This window comes from Rhinopithecus roxellana, chromosome 12 (genome assembly GCF_007565055.1).
Source record: "Rhinopithecus roxellana isolate Shanxi Qingling chromosome 12, ASM756505v1, whole genome shotgun sequence".
Lineage (NCBI taxonomy): Eukaryota > Metazoa > Chordata > Mammalia > Primates > Cercopithecidae > Rhinopithecus > Rhinopithecus roxellana.
Window position 1 is genome coordinate 125,296,299 of NC_044560.1, and position 26,180 is coordinate 125,322,478.

A 26,180-nucleotide genomic window follows, 5' to 3' on the forward strand; every position below is an offset into this window, starting at 1 on the left:
TCCTTGTCAAATTTGTTTCCTCTAGGATTGACGCCATCAAGCTACAGATGGTCTTACAAATGGAACCCCAAATGAACTCAACTAACAACTTCTACCGAGGACCCCTAGACCGACCCACTGGCCCTTTGAGTGGCCTAAAGAGTTCCCCTCTGGAGGACACTACAACTACAGGGCCCCTTTTTGCCCCATCCAGCAGGAAATAGCTAGAGTGGTCATCGCCCAATTCCCAATAGCAGTTGGGAGCCTGTTTAGAGGGGTGATTGAGAGGTGAAGCCAGCTGGACTTCCTGGGTGGAGTGCGGACTTGAAGAACTTCTGTGTCTAGCTAAAGGATTGTAAATGTAACCATCAGCACTCTGTAAAAACACACCAATAAGTGCTCTGTGTCTAGCTAAAGGATTATAAATGCGCCAATCAGCACTCTGTAAAAACATACCAATCAGCACTCTGTCTAGCTAAAGGATTGTGAATGCACCAATCAGCACTTTGTAAAAACGCACCAATCAGTGCTCTGTGTCTAGCTTTAAAAGACAGTAAATGCCCCAATCAGCACTGTGTAAAAACGCAACAATCAGCACTCTGTGTCTAGCTGAAGGATTGTGAATGTATCAATCAGCACTCTGTAAAAACACACCAATCAGGCTCTGGGTCCAGCTGAAGGACTGTAAATGCACCAATCAGCACTCTGTAAAAATGCACCAATCAGCACTCTGGGTCTAGCTGGAGGATTGTGAATGCACCAATCAGCACTCTGTAAAAATGAACCAATCAGTGCTCTGGGTCTAGCTACAGGATTCTAAATGCACCAATCAGCACTCTGTAAAACGGACCAATCAGTACTCTGTAAAATGGACCAATCAGAGAAGGATGTGGGCGGGGACAAATAAGGAAATAAAAGCTGGCCACCCCAGCCAGCAGCAGTGACCTGCTCAGGTCCCCTTCCACGCTGTGGAAGCTTTATTCTTTTGCTCTTCACAATAAATCTTACTGCTGCTCACTCTTTGGGTCTGTGACACCTTTAAGAGCTGTAACATTCACCACAGAGGTCCACAGCTTCATTCTTGAAGTCAGCGAAACCAAGAACCCACCGGAACAAACCAACTCCAGACACACAAGAACTGTCAGAATCATTTGATCTGAGGTTACTCAAGGATCTGACCATTTATAGACTATCCAGTTAAAGGGGTGCTAGGGTCCCCTTGAGAATCTGGAGCATGTTCAATTTGTTTTTTAATAACACATTTTTAATTAATAATTTTTTTATTTTAGGCAGACAGATAAGCACATACTAGTTTTGTATTTTAGACAATAGGAAATGAATATATGACTCAATTCCAGTACTAGAATAGGTAGGTGAAAATTCCAGAAGATTCCACATTGGTTCAATAATTTTCCTTACTTGAAATTCTTCTCTATGCTTCCACTGACATACAGCCAAACTGATTAAGTTATTTGGGCTTGACTTTACATTTTATTTAAATCGGTTATTTCTGTCATTTCTGCTATCATTCTGTGTTTAAAGGCTCAGAACTATGGAGACACATTGTAGGAACATCTATGAGGTGCTGCCGGGGCATCTATTCCTCTCCTTTCCCCTTCCATTACAGATCTATGTAGTTTTTAAAAAGCTAACACATGTACCACCTGAACGAAAGGCAGAACATGTGTACATAGGCTACGCCAACAACATACTACATCCCTCTTTCTACTCTGATTAGAATAAACCTCAAAGCTTGATGAAAAGTATGGAACACAGACTTCTTACTTATTCTTAAGGATATGGTGGGGAAGATATGAGGGCTGAGACCACTGTAATTTTGCTGCTATAAATTTTGCTGCCATAAATGAGATTAAGATTCAAGAAAATATAACAATTATAAATGTATAAGCAATTAAGACAGAGCCTCAAAATAAATACATCACACTAGGTCCAATTAGGAGAGAGAAGCCACATAGGAAAAGTTTAATATAAGGAACAGTTAACTATAACAGGGTATTCAAGGAGTAAGAGACTGTCTAGGAAGATGTAAAAAGAATTTAAAATAATATAGGAATAGCAGGTAGAGAAGCAGCCATTACCCCTAGGGCTCAGAGTACCAACAAAAAAACTACATAAGCCCTCTTCCCCAGTGTCGAGATCAGACTTTGTTGGAAAGGGTACAGTCTGGGCTCACTGAAAGAGAAGTCACTCTAGTGCTGTGCCAGTAGTATATACTGAAAATCTGCCCTGTGGAACATGCCAGAAATTCTCCCTCTAGGATACCAGGGAGGCTATTTACAGGGAGGTATTTCACCAGAAGCTGCACTGTAGAACCATCCAAAGAGAGACCAACTGGGGGAAAACACTGCAGACCACCCTGCATTGCAATACCTGGCCACTTGAGAAGCTACATGGCCTTCAGAAGCCTGGTGCTGGAAAAAAGTCAAGTGAATACATTGGTACCTGGAAGCAAAATCTGTTCCCCTGCAGTATTTCTTCAGGGTCCTCTAATATACAAAGCTTCAGTACCAGGTAGAGAAAAAAAAAATTTTAAGGGTTTAAGTCAATTTCCACAGAACAGGAAAGAAGATTGAATTTGGTTAGGTGCAATAAACTGATAACCAGCAGATTATATGAAGCAAAACCTGATATAAATGAAAGAAGATATAATTCAATAATTATAATTAGACATTTAAATACCTTTCTCTTAGTAATCAGTAAAACAACCAACCCTCCCAAAAGAATACAATCAGAATGCACAAGACTTGAACATTACCAACTTAAATGACAGAAATAGATTGATACAGAATAACTCAATCAATGACAATCAAATACAGTTGACCTTGAACCACATGTTTGAACTGCATAGGTCCATTTATACACGAATTTTCTTCTGCCTCTGCTACCATTGAGACAGCAAGACCAATCTCTTCTCTTTCTCTTCCTCCTCAGCCTGCTCAACATGAAGATGATGATAAAGACTTTTATGATGAACTTCTACTTAAAGAATAGTAAATATAGTTTCTTTTTTCATGGTTTTCTTAACATTTGCTTTTCTCTAGCTTACTTTATTATAAGAATATAGTATATAATATACATAACAAACAAAATATGTGTTAATTGACTGCTTATGTTATTGGCAACACTTCTAGTCAAGAGTAGGTTATTATTAGTTAAGTTTTCAGGGGAGTCAAAAGTTATACATGGCTAGGCACGGTGGCTCATGCCTGTAATCCCAGCACTTTGGGAGGCCAAGGCAGGTGGATCACCTGAGGTTAGGAGTTCCAGACAAGACTGGGCAACATGGCGAAACCTCACGTGTACCGAAAATACAAAGATTAGCCAAACATGGTGTCACGCATCTGTAGTCCCAGCTACTCAGGAGGCCGAGGTAGGAGAATCACTTGAACCTGAGAGACGGAGCGTGCAGTGAGTTGACATCGCATCCGAAGATGGAAATTTACACTTTTAAAAGCTTGTATTAAGCTTTGCACATTGGTAGTATCGTAGCCAATGAGATTTATCCAAGGCATGATTATTGCTAATAAAAAGCTCATATTAGAAAGGAAAAAAATATCTGTAATCAATCATCTATGCTTCCACCTCAAGAAGCTGCCAGCCTGAGCAAAATGGCAAAACCCTATCTCTACAAAAAATAAAAAAATTAGCTGGGCATGGTGGCATATGCCTGTGGTCCCAGCTACTTGGGAGGCTAAGGTGGAAAAATCGCTTGAACCTAGGATGTAGAGGCTGCAGTCAGCCATGTTCATGCTACTGTACTCCAGCCTGAGTGACAGAGCAAGATCCTGTCTCAAAAAAAAAAAAAAAAGGATAAGCTAAAAAAGGATGAGTAAATCATAGGCAAAGTAGGTACAGGTTGAATATCCCTAATCCAAAAACATGAAATCTGAAATGTCCCAAAATCCAAAACTTTTTGAATGCTAACATTATGCCACAAGTGGAAAATTCCACATGTATCATCACATGATGGGTCACAGTCAAAATGCAGGCATACAACAAACAAGTATATTCATGGTCCCCACGGGAAAAAAAGACGTTCTCCATCCCCATCAGCAGTAATCTTTTCTGAGCACACCCATATTCCACCACACAAGCACACCTACAAAAGGTAATAAAATGGCATGTGTGTAGGCTGAACATGCCAATGGCAAGTTCCCTACAATGCCTCACTCCATATAAATTCAGAGTCAGAAATGATGGTGATGTCAAATAATCACAGACTGTCCACACAGGTGGCTGAGATAGTGACACGTTTGCTTTCTGATGGCTCAATATACACAAAATTTGTTTCATGCACAAATTATTTAAAATATTGTATAAAATTACCCTCACACTATTTGTACAAGATATATGTGAAACATAAATAAATTTCATGTTTACATTTAGGTCTCATCCACAAGATATCACATTAAGAATATATGTGAATAATCCAAAATCCTTCTACAGGGACCAAACACTTCTGGTCCCAGGCATTTTGAATAAGGGACACTCAACCTGTAGAAGGTAGAAATACAAAGATCAAAATGAAAATCAATGAAATAGAACAGAAAAAAAGAATAGACAAAAATCATTGAAACAAAGAAATTGTTTCTTCAAAAATATCAAACTGATAAACTTTTAGGCTAACCATCCAAGAAAAAAGACAGAAAACACAAATTGCCAAAATCAAGAATGAAAAAGAGAACATTGCTACTAATCTTGCAGAAATTAGAAGGATCCTAAGGGGAAAAGATGAACAACCTTATGCAAACAAGGTAGACATCTTAGATGAAAGACAAATACCTAGGAAGACACAAATATCAGAGCTAACTCAAAAAGAAATAAATACATAACAGGAATTTGGTACAGTAATTTAAAACCTTCCCATAAGGAAAAGCCCAGGCCCAAATGGCTTTGCTGATAAACTGAAACAAATATTTGAAGATAAAATAATTCCAATTCTAAACGAACTCTTCCAGGTAACAGAGAAAGAGGGAACATTTCTCAATCTATCATATGAGGCCAGTATTACCTGGATAACAAAGCAAGAAAACGAAATTATAAAACTACAGACCAATAGTCCTCATAAAGAGACACAAAAAAATCATTAACAAAATATTAGCAAACTAATATTCTGATTCTGGGAAAATATACAAGAATTTATATTTTATTAGTTTGCTAATATTCTGATTCCGGGAAAATAAAACCGATTCTGAGAAAATATAAAAGGACTATATACTATGACCAAGTACAATTTATCCCAAAAATGACATATCTGTTTAACACTGGAATGAAGGGAAAAAACACATGATTACCTTGACATGGAAGAATGTACTTGACAAAATCCAATATCCACTCATGATAAAACCTCTCAAACAGCCCAGATTAGATCTCTTCATCTTATATAAATCATAGAGGATCTTCTGATAAAGGATATCTCTCTTACAAGAAAAACCACCGCCAACCTCACATTTTATGGAAGACTGAGTATTTTTCCCCTAACATCAGAAACAAGGCAAGAATGTCTATGTTTACCACTTCTAGTCAACACTGTACTGAAGGCCCAAGCCAGTGGAGGAAGAAGAAGAGCAGGAGGAGGAAGAGAGGGAACAAGAGAGGGAGGAGGAAGACAAAGAAGAAGAGGGAGAGGAAGAGGAAGAAGAGGAGAAATGAAAGTAAAGGTACACAGATTGGAAAGAAAAAAGTAAAACTGCCATTATTCTCAGATCATGTAATTCTGAATATAAAAATTAATCTACAACAACAACAATAAAAAACCTACCTGAACTAAAAAATGTTTAGCAGGTGCAGAGTTCAAGATATATAAAATCTATTTTATTTCTAAAATACAGCAAACAAGAATTTAAAAATAAAATTAATGAAACAATTCTATTCATAATAGCATCAAAAATAATAAAATACTTGGAAATAAATCCAACAAAAGAAATGCATACTGTATACTAAAAACTCTAAAACATTGTTGAGAGAAATTAAAGATCAAAAAAAAAAAAAAAAAAATGAAAAGACATACCAGGTTCATAGATCAGAAATTTAATAGGTTTAAGAAAGCAGTTCTCCCCTAAATTTATCTCTAAATTCAACATTATTTCTATCAACACTGCTCCTATTCAACATTCTTCTTATGTAGTTCCAAGCCAGCTTTTATGTTGAAACTGACAAGCTGACTCAAATTTATATGATATGCAGAGGACCCAGAAATAGTCAAAACAAAGTTGAAGAACTTACACAGTATAACTTCAAAACTTACCATAAAGTTAAAGACAGTGGTACTGACATAAGGATAGACATACAGATGAGTGGAACAGGCTAGACAGTCTAGAAGTAAACCCCCACATTTACAGTCAATTGGTTTTCAACAAAGGTGCAAAGATGATTAAATGAGGAAAAGGACAGTCGTATCAACAAATGATGCTGAGACAACTGGATACCCATCCATCAAAAACAAACAAAAAACTACACCCTTACCTCACACCATACATAAAATGTAACTCGAGATAAAAATATAAAATGTCTAGAAGAAAAGACAGGAGAAAATGTTTGTGAACTTGGGTTAGGCAAATATTTCATAGACATGACAGCAAAACCATTTTAAAAATTGATAAATTAGACTTAATAACTTACAGTTTTCAAAAGACACATTGAGAGAATAAAAAGACAAACCGCAGACTGGGAAAAGTATTTACAAATCATATATCTAATAAAGGATTTATATTTGGAATTTTTTTTAGAAAAACTTACAACTGAATACAAAGACAACCCATTGAAAAACTGGGCAAAAGATTTGAATAAGAATTTTACAAGAAAAAATGAATAGCTAATAAGCTCATGTAAATATGTTCAAAATCATTAGTTACTATTAAATTGCAAATGAAAAATACAATAAGCTACTGTTACACACCATCCAAAAGACTGACAATATCAAATCTTGAGGATGATGTTGAGAAATTGAAACATTCATACATTGTTGGCGGGAATGTAGAATGGTACAGCAATTTGGAAAACAGGTTGACAGTTTCCTAAAATTCTAAACATATACTTAGCATACAACCCAGCACATATCCACATATTCATACCAACATGATTCATAATTGCCCAATGAAAACTGTCCAAATGTCTATCAAATAGTCAATGTGAAAGGGAAACATTCCATACAACAGAATACTATTCAGCAATAAAAAGGAATGAACTACTTGGATGTGGAACAACACGAATGATTCTGATAAACATTACTCTAAATGAAAAGAAACCAGAGAAAAAAGACTACATATTATATAAGTCTTCAGATGAAATTTTTAGAAAAGGCAAATATAGAGAGACAGAAAATACATTGGTTTCTGGGGACTGGGAGGTAGGCATAGGGACTGACTGCAAATAGGCATTAGGAACTTTTCGGGGTGGTAGAGACATTCTAAATTGGAAAATGATGATACACAATTGTATAAATCTTCTAGATATCATTTTAACTATAGTTACAATGGGTGAATTTTATGACATATACATTATACCTCACTAAAGCTGTTAAATAAAGTAAGGGAAGCAGGGAATGAAGGATTTGCCCTGCCTTTCCTCTAGGAACTATATTTCAAAGTAACAAAATTGCTGATTAGGAAAATTCCTCTTACAGAGAAATTCTAGCTAATAAATACAAAAGAATGACAATATTAGAAAAAGAGTAATGTGCAACCCATAAGGAAAAAATAGATCTCAAGGGATACTACAGCTATTACATGAAAAGCTGATGAGGCGCCTTATAATGGAGGAATCAGGCTGATGCTGTCTGGAGCCAAATTATCATTCTTAGCATGACTAAATGTAAAACAATCAGATATTTTATGCAACTTGACATAATGCCATTAAGTACACAGCACTAACTATGAAGATTTCTTGCCAAAGTAACAAAATAAGCCAGAATCTAATCAAACCTCTATGTCTAATTATCAGTTTATAAAACAAGTAATAAACAATCTAAGCAACATTTTAAGGAAGCAATCAGCCAAACCCGAACTGTATGACATTCTAAATGACCTAGTTTTTCTAACAAATCCATAGTATTAAAAACAAAAAAAGTGTAGGACACTACTACAGGAAAAAAGAGAGAAATCGACATATATGGTGTGTGAACCACACCTGATTTTAACAAATCAATTGCAAAAAGACACTTTGGGCATAACTAGGGAAATGTGAATTATGACTGTTTGATTTTATTAAGAAATTACTGACTTTGTTAGGTGTGATACCAGCATGGCGGTTCTATATTTTTTAAAGCCTTTATCTGTTAGAGGCCATACCAAAGTATTTATGGTGAAATGACATAATGCATAGGATTTGCTTTTAAATATTCCAGCAATGCTCTTCAGGTGGCAGAGTGAACATGTAATAAGATTGGCGAAATGCCAAAAATTATTGACGCTGGGTGACAGATACACAGGACTTCATCACATTCTATTCTCTCCACTTTTAGTGTTGGTATTACAAACTCATCCATTTTTTTAAAAATTAAGGAACCAAAAAAGATTGTAAAACGGTATAGTAAGGGAGGAGTAAAAGACAAAAGAGCCCAAAGCACATTAGAGAGATCAGGGATAAAGACTAACACGGAAGTAATCAGAGGATAGCTAATACATGAAGCCAAGTCTTTGGAGAGTATTATATAAGGAGACGCCATAAACAAAGTATAAAAAGAGATCAGAGAAGAAAGCCAGTGGAATATTAATATTTGAAGATAGGGCAGAGAAAGATGAATTTAGAAAGGATATGAAAAAGTAGAATACTAGTGGTTGGGAAGAGAGCCCAAGGAAAAAAAAAATCAGGGAAATCAAAGAAAGAAAATTTCCAAAAAATAATAACCACTAAGTACACTTCTTATAACCTCAAAATTTCAAATCAAATGGGACAAAAAAGGCATTATTTTTTAACAGAAGAATTTCAAAATGAGAGAAATGTTTATCTTCACTTTTTTTTTAAGATACACAATTTCCCAGATACTGAACAAGATGTTCAGTAAATATTAAAATTCATATATCCAGTAGCACCAAACTGCCACCTAGCTAGTCTGTTGCAGTGGAAAATATAATACCAAGGGCTAGAACAGCTATACAAAATAAATAAGATATTGACATTGGCCATAAAGAGTTATTTGGAGAAGAGTCACTAAACTATAAGCTCCATGAGATAGACAATGGGCCAGATTTTTCCTCCCTATATACCCAGATTCTTGCATGTTCCAGGCTACATGTTTCTACATTGCTAGAGTCGCAATGGGACCAGTAGGGGAGGCCAAATGGAAAGGAAATAATAATGATTATGCTCAATTTTACTGGCCTTTTGAGCCACAGTTACACATTACATCAATCTGGTGATCCCAGAGCCCTTTCTAATTACAAAGATAAATTAACAGAGCTTTTCATTTAACACCCAGAGCTTAAAAAGTGTACACTCTTGCACTGCTGCTCTCACAAATAGCTGTATCTGTTTATAGTTGATTCTGAGTACTTTGAAGAATTTACTTGTTACGCAGAGCCTTGGAAAAATGTATTTTTCAAATAATTTATTAACGTAATGAATACAATGTAAAGTCCAAAAGCATATATTTTAAGCTATCATTACTTTGATCTTATTCACTCTCTTGACTTGAAATACACTGAAATTGAAGACATACTTCTGTTTGCAGGGCAAAATCTCACCTAACATGAATCTCTATCATTATCACAAACACCCCATATCATCTTAATCAATAAAAAGTTTAAATAAGTCTGTTTTCCATAAACCAAACACACACAAAAAAAATAATTCTCAGCCTCTCTGCAGCATATACATCTTTTATTATTTCCAGAAATATTCTGAAATTCTAAAAAGTATTAAAAAGTCTCAGCTCAAGATTTTTTAAGTTCTACTAACCCCTTTTAAACTTTTATTTAACCCAAGATTAAAGATCATAAGGATAATAAATCCTAAAATGTCTTAGAATCAGGAATTAAAAAGTTAAAAAACTTACATTCAAGCTGTGTAACCACATCTCCAGGATCTACTGCTTCCGGGAACACCTACAGTGAAAAGGTATATGGAGAGGCAGGAAAGAAGATATGTATGAATATTTTTTTCTCCCCTCATTCCCAAAATATCATTCCTTTCACAATCACAGAAACTTTTGACATTGAGAACTGCCAGTTCCTCTCTGCTTCCCATCACTACAAAATATTCTACAAATAAACTTTATAGCTTGCGCTGCCTCCGTCTCCAACTTCCTCTGCTAGTATTCTTTCTCCTGTTACCATGATCATACTAGGTCTTCTTGCTGTTCCTCCAATGCATCAAGATTATTCTCAACAAGTCTTTATATTTGTTATTCCTCTACTTAGAACGTTCTTCTCCTAGATCTTCAAATAAAAGTGATATAATCTCATAATTCAGGCTCAGCTTAAATGCTATTGCCTTCTCTGACCACCTTTTACAACAGACAATCCCCCAAATCCCCGTATCCGCCCATTGCCCTCTTTATGCACTTATCGCTATCTTAAATTATTCACATATTTATTTGGTTATTGTCTATTTCCCCCATTACAATGAAAGCTCCCAGAGGGGAGGATTTTGCCTTGTTTACCATATGTCCTCAGTGCCTAGAAAAGTCCACAGAATAGAGTAGGTTCTGGAGAAAAAGAAGGAATAAGGGAAGAAAGGAAGGTGAGAAGAAAGGAAAGAAGATGAGAAAGAAGGAAATTAAAAAGTAAGAAACACAATTGGTAATAATTAACCAAAAGCAGCAGTTTTAGGGGAAAAAAAAGACTTACAGAAGGAAGTACCAAGAAACAGTCATAAGTAAAATACTATATATTCTTTGTTTTTTAGATGGAGTCTCACTCCGTCACCCAGGCTGGAGTGCAAATGGTGCGATCTCCTCTCACTGCAACCTCCGCCTCCCAGGTTCAAGCAATTTTCCTGCCTCAGGCTCCTGAGTAACTGGGATTATAGGCATGCACCACCACACATGGCTATTTTTCGTATTTTTAGTAGAGACAGGGTTTCCCCATTTTGACCAGACTGGTCTCAAATTCCTGACCTCAGGTGATCCACCTGCCTCGGCCTCCCAAAGTGCTGGGATTACAGGCATGAGCCACCGCGCCCAGCTGATATATTCGTATCTATTAATGACTCTGCTCTCTTTTTATGAAAATCATTATTTAGAAATCAAGATTCTATGTTACATAAAGTCCACTAAATCAATTTTAGGAATAAGCTAATCAAAGAAAAAAAGGCAAGTGATTCAATGCATATTTAATGCAAATTTTCAAGCTTCCAGACTTAAGTTACAAATGTCCTTTTGAATTAAACCAAAGCACACAGTCACCAGTAATAATTTCTGTTATGGGCTTTTATTCAAAAATTGGAACCACTTTGATTTTTTTGTTTGTTAATACTTGATCTGATATTTGAACTCACCTTTTCAAACACCATTCTGGCATTGAAGACCAGTGGAAAAGTGGCTGGGACACATTGTGTCTTTTTGTATTGGCCAAACACACAGATGCTAAGATAGATGTCCTCTTTGTCTTTAAGCACGACTCCTGGGCAAGTTACCTGAAAGAAATTAGATAAAATGGATGTAACTGCTTTATAAATTCCCTGAACTATCCTACTAAAATAACTTATTGTCAAATATTACATAAAAACATTAGTCTGCTAACCTAATAAAAAATACTCACAAATAAAGAGAGAGAGAGAGAGAGAGGGACAGAGAGAGACTAGTGTTTACAGAGTTAAATGAAATGCTTTTATAACTTCCATCCCTCTGAGAAAACTACGATTTTCCATTTGGTTACTTGTGCCACACTTGAAGTTTATGTACTAGCTCTTGGGACAGACACTAATAGTTTTAAACAGTCAGCCTGAGGCTCTCACTTTATGCTGAATGCTGACATAAAGTTATTCAGTATCATTTAATCACAAAGGATTAACACTCAGCAGAAATAAAACACTATATTAGAGAATAAAAAAAACCACCGATAAACAACCACAAATCTGACTTCCACCACCCAAAATCACAGTTCACAGATACCTTCATCAAAAGCAATATGACAAAGTTTCAAAGTTAATAAATTGAAATTACCTAGCCAATAACGTGCTTTTTACACATTAAATTGCACTTAACTATCCTCATTGTGATTGACAAAAAATATAGGCATAAAATGTGTGGTTATTAAATAACACATAGCACAGTCTCTCCAGTACCTACCATATTCTATTGCCAGTGATCAACTACACCCTTAGCAGAATATTAAAGGCTCTCTAAGATTTGAGTCCAATATAATATTACCCAACACTCCCAACAACACATTCAAAGTACTTTTTTTTTTTTCTTTTTTTTTTTTTTTTTGAGACGGAGTCTCGCTCTGTTGCCCGGGCTGGAGTGCAGTGGCCGGATCTCAGCTCACTGCATGCTCCGCCTCCCGGATTTACGCCATTCTCCTGCCTCAGCCTCCCGAGTAGCTGGGACTACAGGCGCCCGCCACCTCGCCCGGCTCGTTTTTTGTATTTTTTTAGTAGAGACGGGGTTTCACCGTGTTTGCCAGGATGGTCTCTATCTCCCGACCTCGTGATCCGCCCGTCTCGGCCTCCCAAAGTGCTGGGATTAGAGGCGTGAGCCACCGCACCCGGCCCCAAAGTACATTTTTTATTGTTCTCTTTTCTTGACTCATGTTCTTTCATCATCTGTATAATGTAACATAATATAATATAATGTAAGGAGCAGTAACTCCTTACTACTCCATTCCATCTCCTCCTCATTTATTCCTACCACCTGCCAAGACATATATCAATGAATATCTCCTACACAAAACTTCTTTTGATTCACCATTATTCAATTCAACCTAATTCAAACATTTATTATGAACTTACTATATGCAAGTAAATAGGTCTTAAATTTCTGTAGCATTTTGTAATTTTGGAACAAATTATTGTGTACATGCATTTTAATTAAGTGGGTACATATCACCTCTTGATCATAAATTTCCTGAGGACAAAAATTTTCTTCTCATCATCATTGTATCCAAAGATACAGACTTTCAATATTAAGAAAAAGCATAGAGCTTATCTAGTCCAGCTCTGAGTTTTTATATGTGAAACAAACAGAGCCCCAGGAAAGTTCAAGTGATCTACTAACTTAAGGTCACAAAGTAAATGAGTCATAAGATTAAATAAGTTAATATATTCAAAGTGCTTACAGCAGTGCTTGACAGAACATTCATTAATACTGTCATAATTATTAGATTAAAAACCATATCATCTGCCATCTTACCACACTATTACATTGAATAAATGAACTTCACATCCTTTTGTATATACTAATTATCTTGTCTGCTAGCTATTTGACTCCATCTCCCTGTTACCCTATGTTCCACTTTTGCTCTAATATATTCCCAATTGATCATTAAAATAAGGGTCCTTAGCAAATCTCATTCTGTCCACGAGGTTCATTTCTTGCTTTGCCTCATTAAAACTAAAACCATCTTAAGATTCCCTCTAAATCTGTGCTGTCCAAAATGGTAGGCACTAGCCAATTACGCCCAGAGATATAGGTAGTCTAACTTAAAATGGGCTGTAAGTGTAAAATACAAATGGATTTTTAAGACTCAGTAAAAAAAATCTGTGAAATATTTCATTAATAACTTATATTAATTGCATGTTGAAATGATATTTTGAATACATTGATTTAAATAAAATATATTATTACTTTTGACTACTTCTTCAACTTTTTTGGGTTCTTTTGAGACAGAGTCTCACTCTGTTGCCCAGGCTGGAGTACAGTGGTGCGATCTTGGCTCACTGCAAGCTCCACCTCCCGGGTTCACGCCATTCTCCTGCCTCAGCCTCCAGAGTAACTGGGACTACAGGTGCCCGCCACCACATCTGGCTAATTGTTTGTATTTTTAGTGGAGACAGGGTTTCACTGTGTTAGCCAGGATGGTCTTGATCTCCTAACCTTGTGATCTGCCTGCCTTGGCCTCCCAAAGTGCTGGGATTACAGGCGTGAGCCACCATACCTGGCCTACTACTTTAACCTTTTTAAATGTAGCTATTAGAAAATTTAACATTACATACTTGACTCAAATTTGAGGCTCTTACATTTTTTTCTGGACAGTACTGCTCTAATTATCCTCACTGGAAACTGCTGAGTCTCTATCCAATTTGTAACATATGCAAGAAGGCATTACTTGTTTTTTTCATCTATAATTCTACAAATTCTGCTATCTCTTAAAAGAACACTCAGAAGCTCTCCAAAAAGAAAGCCAGAAAAGGGAAATTAACGGAAATCAGATGGGACAAATAGAAAATACCTAGCAAGGTGGTTGACTTAAATCACCTTGACAAGCTATGACATAGACTTGGCAATTTAGAAGAGCATGCACATGTGCAAAGCTGTTCATGTGCCCAGAAATGACCTGAGAAAGCCATAACCCTTCATCTCTGGCTGACCTTGAGGCTTTGAGAAAGTTGGAAGTGAAGGCTAAGGCAGAGTTGTAAATGGCTGCCAGGGCACAGAAAGCATACCCCAGCACATACACAGAGAACCTTGACAATGGCTGAAAGACCTCTTGGTTCAAACATTTAAGGAAATAGAAGGCCAATCTTTAGGAGACCATAAAGTTAACTGAGCAAAGCCGTCAGTGGCTACACATGACAAAGACTACAGATTTTTACAGAGTTAGTTCAGGAAATTAATTAAACAAAAAACAATAATACCAGACAACAAACTCAGGAGAAAGGGAGGGAGCTCTGATTTACACAGTCCCACATAATTTAAAAAGTCCAATTTTCAATAAAAATTACAACATGCAAAGAAATAGGAAGCACAGCCCATACAAGGGGGAGGGGGAAGAAAAGAAAAAAGAGCAGTCAATAAAAACTGTCCCTGAGGAAGCCCAGAAGTTGGGCTTACTAAACAAAGATCTGAAATCTATTATAAATAAAACAAAGAACTAAAGGAAATCTTGCCTAATGATCTAAATGAAAGTATGGCAATGCTATCTCATCAAATAAGAAATATCAGCAAAAAGATAAAACTTTTTAACAGAACCAAATAAAAATTCTAGAGTTAAAAAAGTGCCAAAATTAAATTAAAAATTCACTAGAGAAGTTCAAGAGGAGATATGAGCTGTCAGAAAAAAGAATAAGGGAACTTGAAAATATGTCAATTAAGATTAACTAGTCTGATTAACAGAAGGAAAAATGAACAGAGTTTAAGACCTGTGGGATACCACCAAGCACAGTAAAATAAATATAATGGGAGCCTCAGAAAGGATATCACAAGAAATGATGTATGAAATCTTCTGATCTTTAAAGAAAACCAATCAAAAAATCAAGTAAGCTAAAAGAAATCAAGGGAGGATAACTTGAGGCCAGGAGTTCAAGACCAGCCTGGGCAACATAGTGAGATCCTCGCTCTACGGAAAAAAAAAGTTTTAAGTTTTTAAAAGATCAAAGAAATCCAACCTGTGCACCTAATAAACTTTCAAAAGAAGAGAATCCATCCAGGCATGGTGGTTCATGCCTGGAATCCCAGCATTTTGGGAGGCCCATATGGGCAGATCTCCTGAGGTCAGGAGTTCAAGACCAGCTTCGCCAACATGGTGAAACACCATCTCTACTAAAAACACAAAAATTAGCTGGGCATGGTGGCACATTCCTGTAATCCCAGCTACTTAAGAGGCTGAGGCAGGAGAATCGCTTGAACCCGGGAGGCAGAGATGGCAGTGAGATGAGACTGCACCACTGCACTCCAGCCTGGGCAACAGAGCAAGACTCCATCTCAAAAAAAAAAAAAGAAAAGGAAAAGAAAGAGAAAAGAGGAGAATCCAATGAACTCTCAAGAAGAGAGAATCTTGAAAACAACAAGAGAGAAGTGATTCAGCAGGCAGCAATAATCTTCAGTAAGATTAATGGCTGATTTCTCATCAGAAACATGAAGCCAGTAGGAAGAGTGATAACTGACTCAAAGTGCTGACAGAAGAAAACTTTCAAACAATAATTCAATACCCACAAAAATTTTCTTTCAAAAAGGAAGTAAAACTAAGTGATTCCCAAATAAACAAAAACTTAGATAGCTCATCACTAGCAGAACTTCCCTATCAAAAATACTTACAGAAAATCTTTCAGGTTGAAATGAAAGGATACTAGACATAGGCTCATATCCACATTAAAAAAAGAGCACCAGTAAATGAAACTATATAGAGTAAATATAAAAACAGTATAAATGCATTTCTCTCTCATTTCTCTTATTTTATTTCAAAGACAATTACGGAAAGCAACAATTATAAAACTGTACTGGTTTTGTAATTGTTTATAAAATGTATAAACTTGTATTTATAAAAATGTAATTTGTATGAGAATAATATAAAGGGAGGGAGAATAGAACAAAGTAGAAGCAAAGGTTTTATGTAACAGTGAAAATAAGTTAGTATTAATCCATAATAGATTATAAATTAAGATGCTAATTGTAAACCCCAGACAAGCACTAAGAAAGTAACTTTCTTTAAAATACAGCTAAAAAAAAAAAAAGAAAATGTAAGTGGTACACTAAAAAATAAACAACACAAAAAAAGCCATAATGGAGGAATAGACAAAATAGTCACAGAAAACAGATGACAAAATGATACAAGTAAATCTTACCTATGGTTACATTAAAGATAAATTGACTAAACAACCAAAAGTTAGATTGGCAGAATGGATTCAAAACTATGATCCAACTATTTTCTTGGCCATAAACAGAAATAAAGTACTATTACATGCTATAACATGGATGAACCTTAAAAGCACTATGTTAAGTGAAAAAAAGTGTTAAAAGCACAAGGCGAGGTGTAGCCAATCTTTTTTGCTGTCTTTTTTGCTGACTGTCAGTGGGCAGAGTATCCAGGACTTATTTTCCCAAGGGCAACCCTGCCTGCTCATTTCTGGTTGTCTACTTTAACAAACTGATTAATGGATAGGCAAAATATGGTATGTCCGTACAATGAAATATTATTCACCATAAAAAGAAATAAAGTACTGATACATGCTACAACAGGGTTGAACCTTAAAAGCATTATGCTAAGTAAAAAAAAGGAAGACACAAAAGGCCACATATTGTTTGATTCCATTTATAGAAATGTCCAGTATAGGCAAATCTACAGATACAGAAATTAGATCCAGGGGCTGGTGGGAGAGGAAGAATAGGGAATGACTACTAACAGATACAGGATTTCTTTATATGGTGATGAAAATGTTCTGAAGTTAGTAATGATTTTTGCACTTTGTGAATATACTAAAATTTACTAAATTGTACACTTTAAAAAGGAACATTTCAGTCGGGCATGGTGGCTCACACGTGTAATCCCAGCACTTTGGGAAGATGAGGCAGGCGGATCATGAGGTTCGGAGTTCAAGACCAGCCTGGCCAACATAGTGAAAACCCATCTCTACCGAAAATACAAAAAATTAACTGGGCATGGTGGCAGGCACCTGTAATCCTAGCTACTCAGGAGGCTGAGGCAGTAGAATTACTTGAACTCAGGAGGCGGTGGTCACAGTGAGCCAAGACTGCACCACTGCACACCAGCCTGGGTGACAGTGCGAGACCCCATATCAAAAAAAAAAGAACATTTCATGGCATGTGGATAATATTGCAACTTCAAAAAGATAAAGACTAAGGATAAAAGTAAAATGAGGGAAAAGATCTATCATCCAATTACTAATCATAAAAGCTGGGGTAGTTATGTTAATAAGACATAAAGTAGACTTCAGAAAGAGAAAAATCACCAAGGATAAAGTGGAACATTTCATATTGATTAAAAGTTTGATTTACTGAGGAGACATAAAATTAAATATAATAGCATCTAATTATACAGTATCAATGTAAATAAAGCAAAAAGTTACACATTTGAATTTCAATACTTCCCTTTCAATAACTGACAAAAATAAGCAGTCAAGTAATCATTAAAGATATAGAAGATATAAGCAATATTTACTAATTTGACCAAAATGACATTTACAGAGTACTTCATCCAATAACAGAAGGATACACATATTTTTTTCCAAGGGCACATAAAAACATTCACCAAGATAGATGATACTGTGAGTTAAAAAACAAGTCTCAATCAACATAAAAGGACATAAATATTTTTTAAAAATCACACAGAGTATATTATCTAACCACAATGAAATTAAACTAGAAATCAATAATGGGAAAATTTTTTAAAAAAAAAACTAAATATTTGGAAATTAAATAATAGGGTCCTAAACCACTCAGAGGTCAAGGAAGAAATTATAAGACAAATTAGAAAAAACTTCCAGCTTAATAAAAATGAAAACACAACATATCAAAATTTGTGGGATATAATTACGTCATTTTTTTTTAAAGACATGGGGCCTTTCTCTCTTGCCCAGGCTGGAATGCAATGAATGGCGTGATCATAGCTCACTGCAGCATCAAACTCCTGGACTCCAGCAATCCTCTCACCTCAACCTCTCAAGTGGCTAAGACTACAAGCAGGTGCCACCATGCCTGCCTAATTTTTTTTTTTTTTTTTTTTAAGAGATGGAGTCTCACTATGTTGCCCAGACTGGTCTCAAACTCCTAAGCTCAAGTGATCCTCCCACCTCGGCCTCACGAAGCACTGGGATTACAGGCATGTGCCACTGCACCAGGCTTATTAAATCACTTCTAAAAGGTATATTATCGCATTAAATCTTCGAAATTCTTTTAATTCATTTTCTGTTTGGAAAAAAAGCATTTGACAAAATTTAAGCCTCATTCATAATAAATGTTCTCAGCAAACTCAGAAGGAAATTTCCTCAACTGAAAAAGAATATCTATGCAAAAGCCTAAATCTGATATCAAACATACTTGACGCTGAAAGACTGAATAATTGCCCCTAATATCAGCAAAAAGTTAAGAATGTCCACTCTCAACACTTCTATACCACAATGCACTATAGGTTCCAGCCAGTGCAGAAGGGCAAGAAAAAGATATTTAGAAATGAGGCCGGGCGCGGTGGCTCAAGCCTGTAATCCCAGCACTTTGGGAGGCCGAGACGGGCGGATCACGAGGTCAGGAGATCGAGACCATCCTGGCTAACACGGTGAAACCCCGTCTCTACTAAAAATACAAAAAAACTAGCCGGGCGAAGTGGCGGGCGCCTGTAGTCCCAGCTACTCGGGAGGCTGAGGCAGGAGAATGGCCTAAACCCGGGAGGCGGAGCTTGCAGTGAGCTGAGATCCGGCCACTGCACTCCAGCCCCGGCGACAGAGTGAGACTCTGCCTCAAAAAAAAAAAAAAAAAAAAAAAAAAAAAAAGATATTTAGAAATGAAAGAAAAGGCATACAGGTTGAAAAGGAAGAGGTAAAACAATGTATTTTCAAACATCATAGTTGTGACCTATTACAAAATATGCTACTAGAAAAAATAGTGAAATTTAGCAAAGTCACAAAATATAAAGGCAATATATAAAACTCCATTTTATTTCTATACACTAGAAATAAAATTTTTTAAAATACCATTTATAGTGGCATCAAAAAAACATGAACTTCTGGCCAGGCACAGTGGCTCATGCCTGTAATCTCAGCACTTTGGGAAGCTGAGGTAAAAAGATCATTTGAGGCCACAAGTTCAAGACTAACCTGGGCAACATAGCAAGACCTCATCTCCACAAAATATGAGAATAAATAAAAATTTAAAAAATTAAAAATTAAAAACATGAGCTACTTAAGTATAAATTTAACAAAATAGGTATAAGACATGGATACCAAAAACTACAAACATCACTGAAAGAAACTAAAGACCTAAATAAATGGAAAAATATACTATTAATAGGTTCATGAACTCAATATTGTGAAGATCTCAACTCTCCCAAAGTTGATCTACAATTTCAATGTCATCCCAAGCACTAAGAAAACCAATAAAATTGACAATGAGGAAATAAAATCACTTCAAATGAAAATTAATTAATTTGCACAATCAAAAAATAGTTTTAAAAGCAGTATTTAGGATCCTTCATCTAGTAAAAGAAAAAAGACTAAAATATTGTGAAATTAATACTGGTAAAAATGAAAAATGGCAGATAGTCAAAAAGACTAAATGAGAATTTTGGAAAATTTAGTCAATTAAGGTAAAAATCCCAGTAGACAAGATAAATTTTAATTATTAAGTACAAATTTAATATTGAAGAATTCTCTAAAAACAAGAAGTTTTTTTAATGTTTAAAAAAAGCATTTAGGAGCCAGAGAGGCTATTCTGGTTCAAGGGCTGCCTGAAAAATTTAAAGAAAAATAAATAAAGCTCTTAAGAAACATTGAGAATAAAAGTTCCAATACATATCTAATAGTACTGCCAGAAGGTAACACAGGAGAGAACAGCAGAATACTCAAAAATATGATAGCTAAGAATTTTCCAGAACTAAAGAAAACCTTAAATTAAATTCTCAAGTGGAAAGCATACACCCAGTGCAAAACAGAATAAACAAATAAATCCACAGCTCTGTACATCACAGTGTACTGAAATACATCAAGGATAAAGTGAAAATACATAATCATAGTGACGATTTTAATATCTCTCCATTACAAACAGGTAGATTATACAGACAAAAAATTTAATATGGAATTGAATTTCAGAATAAGTAAGATTGATGTGATAATGACAGATAGAGCTGTACATCCAACAAATGAGATTATATATTAAGTAAGTAGAGAGCATTCACAACAACTGGATAAGTATCAGGACACAAAGGAAATAACAAAAATAATATCATAGAGACCTTGTTCACTAGCTATGATGGTTAATTTTATGTATCTACTTCACCGGGTTAAGGGATACACAAGTAGCTGGTAAACATTATTTCTTGGTGTGTCTGTGAGGATTATTCCATAAGAGATTAGTATTTGAATTAGCACACTGAGGAAAAAGGACCATCCTCACCAATGTGGGCAGGTATTATACCATCTGTGAAGAGCAAGGATAGAACAAAAGGGCAGATTAAGGGCAAATGTGCTCTATCTCCTTGAGCTCAGACATCCATCTTTTCCTGCCCTTGGATAACAGAACTGCAGATTCTCAACCCTTCAGACTCCAAGACTTACACCTGGTTCTCAGGTCTTTGTACTCAGATTGAATTACATCACCAAGCTTCTCTGGTTCTGCAGTTTGCAGACAGCTTGCAGGCAGCATATCATGGGACTACAAAGCCGTCATAATCAAGTGAGCCAATCCCCATAATAAATTCCCTATTAAATAACTATATAGTATATCCTATTGGTTCTGTTTTTCTGGAAAACCCTAATACATGACCCCAATGCAATTAATTAAAATACCACAATAAAGGACAATATATATGTATATGTGTGGGTATGTATGTGTATATGTAGGGGGGAGAGTAGGAGTATGGGAGAGTGTTACACACACATAAATCTTATGCATCTTGGAATTAAAACAAATCCTAGATAATTCATAAGCTAAAGTAGAAATCATAATAAAAATTATAAAATATTTAGAGCCAAATGATTTTAAAACATTATCAATACCTTTGAGATGCCAGTTAAATAGCAACTGGAAGCAAATCAAGTGCCTTAAAGGCAGACATTACAATGACAAAAAATATTGCAAATTGCAGAGGAGTGGTAAATACAAAATTCAGGATACCGATTAGCCAAAAAGAAGAAGGAAAAAGGGATTATACTCGGCAGAGATTTACAGGACACTTCACTCGGATGGGTACGTAGGTGTTCATTAAATGTTACTCTGTAACTTCCCATATGTCTGAAATATTTCAAAATAAATGTTTTAAAAATAAGTGAAAAAAAGTATTTGACTCATAAAGCTAAAATATCTCTACAAATACAAATAAAAGATCCTAAATAAAAAATTAGCCAATCAAATCCAGCAAAATAGAGTAAAAAATGTACATCCTGACTTAAAAGAATTTATCACAGGAATGGGAATAGTTCAACATCAAAAATTATCTCTTTTTTACAGACTGTGAAAGCAATATTATATAATAATTTCACTAGACTGAAAAAAAAATCCAAAATAACTCAACATTTGGGATTTTTAAAAATTAGAATAGAAGGCAACTTTATTAACTCAATAAATGAAAACCCTACAGTCAATATTCTATTAGGTTGAACTACATTTGAAATGGCTGATTTTTTTTATGTCAAAAATAGTGGCCCATTATCAGCAATTTCATAGGATTTGATCTAATACTGGTGAAACTTCAGAAGCATAATTTAAAATCAGAAAAAAAGATAAAGATACCTACTTTGTTATCCCTAACATTAAACACTATACTAGGAATTCTAGCCATCAACATAAAGACAAGACAAAAAAAAAAAAAAAAAAAAGACAGAAAAAGGATGGTACTATGGAAGTCAAAACTGTCTATTTTCAAGCAACATGATTTTCCACATAAAAAATACAAGTATCTATTGAAATAATATGTTATTTCATGTTACTTAATGTTGCATTCAAAATTAAAATTAAAAAATGTGCAAGCAACAAAGATATATACAAGAATGCCCCTAGGAGCACAATTTGTAATATCCCCAAACTAGAAACAACAAGAATGTCCATCAACAATAGAATGAATAAATAGTGGTATACTCATTTAGAAGGGAAAAAAGGGCCATTGCCTCAAAAACTACAAGGATAAACTCTCACAAATTAGTTAGACATAAAAGAGTTCATACCATACAAAATAGATTATAGATAGATATAGCTAGATTTCAAAACTTCAAATTATATTGTGATAGAAGTCAAGATGTGGTTACCTTTGGGAAAGGAACAGGGGTAGGTGAAGTGGCTGGGAGGGAGACAGCCCAATGGAGCGATCTGGGGTTCTGATAATATTCTAATTATTGGTGATTACACATTTATGATTTGTGTACTTTATGAATATATGATATAGTTCCATAAAAACTTAAATGTAAAAATCAGTAACACAATAAATATATACAAGTTTGTCAAGTAAAATAATCATTTTATCTTAGCAAACTGTCACAAGAACAGAAAACCAAACACCGCATGTTCTCACTCATAGGTGGGAACTGAACAATGACATCACTTGGACTCGGGAAGGGGAACATCACACATCGGGGCCTATCATGGGGAGGGGGGAGGGGGGAGGGATTGCACTGGGAGTTATTCCTGATATAAATGATGAATTGATGGGTGCTGACAAGTTGATGGGTGCAGCACACCAACATGGCACAAGTATACATATGTAGCAAACCTGCACGTTATGCACATGTACCCTAGAACTTAAAGTATAATAAAAAAATAAAATAAAAATAAAAAAAAGAAAACTTATTAAAAAAAATCAATAGCATTCTTTGTTTACCAGAAACAAAAAAATTAGAAAATGAAAAACATGCAGTACTAAAAAGAGCAAAAACGAAGTAAAATATAAACTTCAACTAGACGATCTTTGAAAATTCTATTACATAAAACCAATAGAGGTTTAGTATCCAAAATACATTTAACAAGAAGAAAACAAAAGACTACACTTTTAAAGGACAAAGGATATTGGTAGTCACAGAAAAGGAAACCTCTAGGATCCGAGATTGGAGTTAAGCAGCCACAATCCAAGGAATGCCTTGAACCATCAAAAACTGGAAGAGGCAAGGAAAGATTCTCTCCCAGAGCTTTTGAAAGGAGCACTGTTCTGCTGACACTTTTATTTTGTACTCTGGCCTCCAGAAATGTGAGGGAATAAATTTCTGTTGTTTTAAGCAACCACATTTGTGATAATTTGTTATGACAGTCCTAGAAAACTAACCGGATACCCTGAGACTCAATAGTTCCATTTCTAGATCTACTCCCTAGAGCACTGGGTCACCATTCTGTAAGACCCAAAATCATCCTTTTACACAAAATATTTTCAACTTACCTATACATATAACTAAACAATAAACCAATGTCCTAATTAAAGTTTGAAAAAATACAGAAATACTTTATAAGAAAATACATATTTCTAACATGTAAATGCTTGGGCAAGACTAAACTGGAAGATATATTTGCACCTATACACATAATCTATGTGAAATGGGCAGTTTCAAATGTGGGATGATAAGTGTCCCATACTAGCAACTCGAACACCACAAGCAGCATTGCCATTGGTACCATGATTTTCCAAAAATAGTAAACTCTTAGCAGAGTATCAAACCAAAGTATACTCTTTCCTCAATTTACATGACAATTGCATTACTGTAAAATACGTTTTAAAAACCTTTTAAAAAGACTTTGTGTTTATAAATAAAAAAAGATAATTATCAATTGCTATTACATTATTAATCTCTAGTAATTATAAACAAGTTTTTCATCTACATATTCAATGTGACATTCAAGTTATGCAGGATACCGAACAATTAATATCACAGGACTCCCCAATCACTGTGACAAACAAAAGTAGTCCAGTCAATTTCTAAAATGCTCCCTAGGGCACACAATACACCCCTGAGAACCACAGACACAATGATACTAGGAAATATGTGCAAATATATTCATTGAAACATTTTTTTGAATAATAAAAAGCATTAACTACTAGTATTTAATAAAAAGTCCATTGAGAGGAACAAAAATTACATCACTGTTAATATAAACATATACCGTTTTATAATGACGAAGGAAATGAACTAGATCTGCAAGAATCAACACTGAAAAATCTCCAAAACAGTGAATCAGAAAAAGCAGGCTGCAGAAGGATACATAAAAGTAAGAGACTATTTGTGCAAAATTTATTTATTTATTTATTTATTTATTTATTTTTTTTTTTTTTTTTTTTTTTTAAATTTTTTTTTTTTTTGAGATGGAGTCTCGCTCTGTCGCCCAGGCTGGAGTGCAGTGGCCGGATCTCAGCTCACTGCAAGCTCCGCCTTCTGGGTTTACGCCATTCTCCTGCCTCAGCCTCCCGAGTAGCTGGGACTACAGGCGCCCGCCACCTCGCCCGGATAGTTTTTTGTATTTTTTTTAGTAGAGACGGGCTTTCACTGTGTTAGCCAGGATGGTCTCGATCTCCTGACCTCGTGATCCGCCCGTCTCGGCCTCCCAAAGTGCTGGGATTACAGGCTTGAGCCACCGCGCCCGGCCTTGTGCAAAATTTAAAAACAAAACTACAGCATAGGTTATACACAGACATACACAAATACTTAATAATAAGTACAAAAATCTGAACAAATAGAATACACTACAACTTCAGGATATTAGTTATCTTAAGGAAGGTAGTGAGGAAAACACGGTCAGGAAGAGGTAAAAGGTACAGAGGAGGCCGGGCGCGGTGGCTCAAGCCTGTAATCCCAGCACTTTGGGAGGCCGAGGCGGGTGGATCACGAGGTCAGGAGATCAAGACCCTCCTGGCTAACACGGTGAAACCCTGTCTCTACTAAAAAATACAAAAAACTAGCCGGGTGCGGTGGCGGGCGCCTGTAGTCCCAGCTACTCGGAGGCTGAGGCGGAAGAATGGCAGGAACCCGGGAGGCGGAGCTTGCAGTGAGCTGAGATCGCGCCACTGCACTCCAGCCTGGGCGACACAGCGAGACTCCGTCTCAAAAAAAAAAAAAAAAAAAAAAAGGTACAGAGGAGGCCTCAACTACATGCAACATTATCTTTCTTAAAAACAAAACTCTGCAGCAAACATGTAAAATGTATCATTTGTTAAATGAGGGGTGGGGTATCAAAGGATTCAGTATATTTTTTTCTACTAATTTGAACTATTTTATAGTTAAAATTTTTTAAAGTCTATATTCTAGCAAAATTTACTAACAACTATGGCTTAACTGTGACTGAGACACTACTCCACAGGAATCTGGATAAGGATCGCAAAGATAAATGTTCATGTGAGTAGTGATTGAAAGAACCCACATCTGTCTGCCACAATGCTCTGATTAGTTTGAGTTAGGTAATGAGATGAAGTGAGAATTACATGCAATCCCAAATTGACACTATTGCTTTACCTCCAATATCTTCCTTCTATTTTCCCAAATAAGCTCATATAAATTGAAATATTCAATATAAAAAGAAGAGATGAAGCAGCAATAATACTTCTTCCCATCAAAGATAACATGTTTTAAAGATTTAAAGTGTAAGTGATGGAAAATATAATTCTTTTGATGCTCTTTAAAAACAAGTTACTTAGCATACCATATCATTCTCCAAAGATTCATTG

The 26,180-nt window shown here is 35.6% G+C and overlaps 1 protein-coding gene and 1 pseudogene across 4 annotated transcripts in view; one reads left to right on the forward strand and one right to left on the reverse strand.

The window, feature by feature from the left end:
- The window catches only part of SPATA6 (spermatogenesis associated 6), a 218,428-nt gene that overhangs the window by 187,192 nt on the left and 5,056 nt on the right, over positions 1–26,180 (reverse strand). For all 4 annotated transcript variants that reach the window (XM_030942935.1, XM_030942936.1, XM_030942934.1 and 1 more), the window contains exons 2-3: positions 11,437–11,574; positions 9,995–10,043 (exon numbers count right to left, since the gene is read on the reverse strand). In XM_030942935.1, the coding sequence (XP_030798795.1) occupies positions 9,995–10,043; positions 11,437–11,574 (187 nt within the window). The remainder of the gene's footprint in view (positions 1–9,994; positions 10,044–11,436; positions 11,575–26,180) is intronic.
- Positions 3,464–3,575, forward strand: LOC115892445 (annotated as a pseudogene).